The 5364-nt window shown below is 50.8% G+C and overlaps 1 protein-coding gene across 1 annotated transcript; it reads left to right on the forward strand.

Annotated features, from left to right (window-relative positions):
• The first annotated feature begins 1414 nt into the window (after positions 1-1414).
• LOC119303270 lies at positions 1415-4987 on the forward strand. Its single transcript, XM_037580380.1, has one exon. The coding sequence runs from the start codon at positions 1695-1697 to the stop codon at positions 4527-4529; it is 2835 nt and encodes a 944-aa protein (XP_037436277.1). The 5' UTR covers positions 1415-1694; the 3' UTR covers positions 4530-4987.
• The last annotated feature ends 377 nt before the right edge of the window (positions 4988-5364 follow it).

Consider the following 5364-nt stretch of genomic DNA (forward strand, 5'->3'; position numbering starts at 1 on the left):
ACTGATACTTTAGAGACAATTATCAATATCAATTTTCTCACTGTCAATGCATCATTGGTCCATATGAAAAGCAAAGTACACCATATCTTGTGGAGGTATATGAATTATTTTTATGATGTGATGACATAATATTATTTAATCAAGTAAACATTATGAAGAAAGACCACCTAATGATCGTGGGTTATAATCCACCAAAACTAAACAACACACGTTCAAGACCAAGATATACATGACAATGCCGCTTGCGAATACTTAGCAACGAAGGAGGGAGCGGGGCAACGGTTAGCTGGTAAGAACCGGCCAGCCTGGATCCCTCAATTGTTCCAAAGAATAAATTATATTTCGTATTGATTATATAGAATTACTCCCTTTTTGTCGATATTGCCGTAGGTTGGCTCATCGTATCCCCAAAATATTCCGGCATTCAGCACCATTTCTGCTTGCAGTACTCCGACGATTGAAAAAGCTATGCTAATATTGCTTCCAATCAATATAACACGTATGCGATATATTGTATTCTAATAATGTGAAATATACGCGTTGTCCATATGCATGTATACGTGAATATTTTCTATTTACCACATTCATGCTATAATATACTAATACTTTAGAGACAATAATCAAGATCAATTTTGTCACTGTCAATGCATCATTGGTCTATATGCAAAGCAAAGCACACCATATCTTTTTGGGCGGGGTGATTTTTCACAATGTTACGGCGCATTAGAAGAAAAAACATGTGCAACAATAATGATCCGGCCAAAAAAATTAAGCACTGTGGGGGTTAGAGCGGGGAGCTTCCATTAGCATCAGAATTAGATGGGGCCCCGTTTGAGGATACACCGGGGTTGGGTTGCTGAAGTGGACTGACTGACTGACTGACCATGGTGAGATGGAAAACAAGCAAACTCAAAGGACTACAATGGAAGTTCTGCCATGGAGGAAGGAATATCTCCGGGGAGAAGTCAATGATCACGAGCCTCCATATTTTCCACACTATTTTTTTTCCACAAACCGAACCTGGCATTATTCAAACCTTCTGATATTATTCAACAACCCTCCCGATTAGTATACACCCACTGTGAGGATGGGAACACATTGCATTTGACCTTCCCTGTGTAAAAGTCAGCAAAGTCATCTAAAAATGGAGTCTGTAAAAATTCCATCTTCTCTTTAAATCTAGGCATAATGAACTTTCGCTGATTATAAATGAATGAAATGGAACAGTTAATTATTTTTTTGACACGAAATGGAAGAATTAATCAGTTGCATTGGAGATGGGAAATAGGGGGAAGATAGATATACGGGAATCGGCATTAAATGCTGTGGGATGGATGGGCCTCTGCTTTTAATTCCGTGCAGGTGAGTTGGTGTGTTCCAATTAACTCCCCTCCCCTCCCTCCGCCTCCTCCTCCCCCCGCTCGCTCCTCTCCCCCTCCCCCCCCTTGCTCCGCTGGAAGAAAGAACCATTCTTGATCCAGATTCCGCACGCCCGCGCGCCTCCGCCCCGATCGCCCGCCCGCAGAAACCCTAGGACGGACCCCGCCGCGCCGAATTCGATCGCTTTGATCCCGGGAATTCGCGGCGCGGCGTGGTGGGAGACGGCGAGGGCGGGGGCGAATCGGATGGTGTAGGGGCGGGTTGAGGGGGGAAGCTGCGTTCTTCGCTGCGGCGGCGGCGGCGGCCGGCCGGCCATGCATCTCTCGCTGTGGAAGCCGCTGTCGCAGTGCGCGGCGATGCTCATGGACAAGCGCCACCGCCCGCCGCGCCCGCCGGCGGCGGGCGCCGGGGCCGGGTCCGGCGGCGGGCGGCGGCTGCAGGAGAGCAAGCTGCGGGAGGCGCTGGAGGAGGCCTCCGAGGACGGGTGCCTCACCAAGTCCCGCGACGCGGCGCTGCTCGACGACGGGGACGGCGGGGAGGACGGGGCCGGCTCCGGCTCCGTCAGCCGGTCGCGGTCGCTGGCGCGCCTCAACGCGCAGCGCGAGTTCCTGCGCGCCACGGCCGTGGCCGCGGAGCGCGCCTTCCTGTCGCCCGGCGCGCTCCCGGCGCTGGCCGACGCGCTCGCCACGTTCCTCTCCATGTACCCCAAGTACGCCTCGTCGGCGGACGTCGACCGCCTCCGCGCCGGCGAGTACCCGCACCTCGACAAGGCCTGCCTCGACTACTGCGGCTTCGGCCTCTTCTCCTACCTCCAGAGCTGCAGCCCCGTCGACTCCTCCGTCTCCTTCACGCTCTCCGAGATCACCGCCAACCTCAGCAACCACGCGCTCTACGGCGCCGCCGAGAAGGGCACCGCGGAACACGACATCCGGAGCCGCATCATGGACTACCTCAACATCCCGGAGTCGGAGTACTGCCTCGTCTTCACCGTCAGCCGCGGCTCCGCCTTCCGGCTGCTCGCCGAGTGCTACCCCTTCGCCACCAACAAGAAGCTGCTCACCATGTTCGACCACGAGTCCCAGTCCGTCAACTGGATGGCTCAGTCCGCCAGGGACAAGGGGGCCAAGGCCTACACCGCCTGGTTCAAGTGGCCCACCCTCAAGATCTGCTCCACCGAGCTCCGAGACCAGATATCCACCAAGAAGCGCCGACGCAAGAAGGACTCTGCCACTGGCTTATTCGTGTTCCCGGTGCAGTCCAGGGTCACCGGCGCAAAGTACTCATATCAGTGGATGGCATTGGCGCAGCAGAATAACTGGCATGTTCTGCTGGACGCCGGTGCATTGGGGCCTAAGGACATGGACTCGCTTGGCTTGTCGTTGTTCCGGCCGGATTTCATCATCACATCATTCTATAGGGTGTTTGGAGCTGATCCTACGGGGTTTGGCTGCTTGCTCATCAAGAAGTCAGTGATGTCTTGCTTGCAGAGCCCGAATGGCGGGACGGGGGCAGGGATGGTGCGGATTCTGCCGGTCTTCCCGCAGTATCTTAGTGATTCGGTCGATGGGTTCGATGGTGTCCAGGATGGCCTTGAGGATGATATGATCATTCCAATCGAGGAGGAGTCGTCAACGATGAACAGTCACCAAGCATCTCAATTACCTGCGTTCTCGGGCGCGTATTCCTCGGCTCAGGTGAGGGAGGTGATTGAGGAGAGCGAATTGGACCAGGACAGCTCAGATAGAGATGGTGCCAGCACGATTTACGAGGAGAATGAGAGTGTGTCCGTTGGGGAGGTGATGAAGAGCCCAGTATTCAGCGAGGATGAAATGTCAGAGGGCTCTTTCTGGGTTGATCTGGGCAATAGTCCACTTGGTTCAGACCATTCAGAACAGGGGAAGTTGGGATCTCCATTGCCTGCATCCTGGTTTTCTGGTAGGAAGAATGCAAAGAAGACATCACCAAAGGTGCCGTCCAAACTGGCAAGGAGCCCTGTTTATGACAACCATGTCGTGTCCTTTGATGCGGCTGTGAGGTCAGTATCTCAAGAGCTAGAGCATGTGAAGGAAATTCCAGAGGAAGATTGTTCATATAATGGCAAGGTCAGTGAAGATTGTTCATATACCGGCAAGGTCAGCGAAATTGAAGAATGTCAGGATGGTCATGAAAATAAGAGGTTTGTAAAATTCTCTTGTGACAATGGCCGCACACAAGGAAGTTCGGCGTCCGTTTTTGGGGGTTATGCTGCAAATGGGAATGGCTCCACTTCGGAGATTTGCTCAGAAAACCAGGTTGAAGCTAAAGACAGTGCCATCAGAAGGGAAACAGAGGGTGAGTTCCGTCTACTGGGAAGGAGGGAGGCACCCAATAGCAGATTCAATGGTGGCAGGCTCTTTGGAGTGGAAGAAGTGGAACGAGTGCCAAGTATGGGGCGCAAGGTATCATTCACCATGGAGGATAGTAGGCTGTGTCGCAATGCTGATGCTGGGGAGACATCTGGATATGCAGTGGGAGAAGAAGAAGAAGATGATGATGCATACAGCGACTACGATGATATTCAGGATGGCAGGCGAGAACCTGAAATCATCTGTAAGCACCTTGATCATGTGAACATGCTGGGTCTTAGTAAGACAACGCTAAGGTTGCGATACCTGATCAATTGGTTAGTGACCTCGCTACTGCAGCTTCGGTTGCCTGATTCTGGAGACGGTGATGGGGTTCCCCTTGTCTATATCTATGGCCCGAAGATAAAATATGAACGAGGAGCAGCAGTTGCGTTCAATATAAAGGACTGCAACACCGGAACTTCACTGATCAATCCTGAAACTGTACAGAAGATGGCAGAGAAAGAAGGCCTCAATGTTGGCGTCGGTTTTCTGAGTCATATACGCCTCATGGACAACCAGAAACATGGGGTGGCTGATGTGGGCCTCAGCTCTTCCCTGTGTCGGCCTACGTCAAACGGCCGACATGAGAAGAAAAATAGCAAAAATGCCATTGTTGGGATCGAAGTCGTCACTGCTTCTCTTGGGTTCCTTACAAACTTTGACGATGTCTACAGGTTATGGGCATTTGTTGCAAAATTTCTGGACTCATCGTTTCTTGAACAGGAGAGGCTGTCATCGATCCCTGAGGACGCAGAACGATAGTGTTTAGAGGATTTCCGTTGTGGCTTTTTGCAGCATTTAGAGAATTCAGTTGTGGCTATTGCAGCTACTTTGTTATAAATACAGAAGGAAGGTGGTGGCGACAGTGTAATTGTGATGAGGGTGGAAGAGGAGATGTCAAGGCGCTTTTGCCTATAGCTTTTGTATCCAAAAATGTCTCCCCTTGGCATGAATGGTTTATACTTTGGTGGCGCGGCTGGTATATTTCTTCATTCTTCTTTTCCCCCCTTTACAGGCATGCGACTTTTTTGCTCGTAGATTTTGGTCGAGATTTTCATATGTATCATTCACCTGATTATTTGTTGAGCGTCCGTTCGTTGTACTTGCTTGTAAAAGTGGCTCCATTGGCCATGAAGTACCCTTTGCCTGTATGTATGATTCTTGCAACATGAATAGCATGATGATGATAGATTGATAGGTGATCCATCCACCCCTTTTCAGTTCTCTCTGTCAAACTTGAAATCATCCGCTGTCCCCGGTATGTTTTGTATGGATGCTGTCTTATTGGTCAATGAGCTCTTCATGCTGTGTCTGATTTTTCTTTTCTTTTCAAGAATGTGTTGTGTCTGATATTACTGCGGCGGCGGATTCGCTGGTGCATGATGATCATCTGGGCTTTGCAAGTGGTATCCAGAGCACTAGCCAGTGTTTGGTTTCTTTCCGACTCACTGTTGTTGTGTTTCTGCTTTTAGCATTGATGTTGTGTACTTGCACTAAGCGTCCGAGTAGTCGTTGTTGTGTTACAGTGGCGCGATAAGCTCGATCCCGCTGACTAGAACGGCCTGCTCGCTTGCTAATGCTCTGTTGCTTTCTGGTC

Source organism: Triticum dicoccoides, chromosome 5A, assembly GCF_002162155.2.
Source record: "Triticum dicoccoides isolate Atlit2015 ecotype Zavitan chromosome 5A, WEW_v2.0, whole genome shotgun sequence".
In the NCBI taxonomy this organism is placed as follows: Eukaryota; Viridiplantae; Streptophyta; class Magnoliopsida; order Poales; family Poaceae; genus Triticum; species Triticum dicoccoides.

Coding starts and splice junctions, on each gene's coding strand:
- LOC119303270 (XM_037580380.1), top strand. CDS start 1,695: ATGCATCTCTCGCTGTGGAAGCCGCTGTCGCAGTGCGCGGCGATGCTC.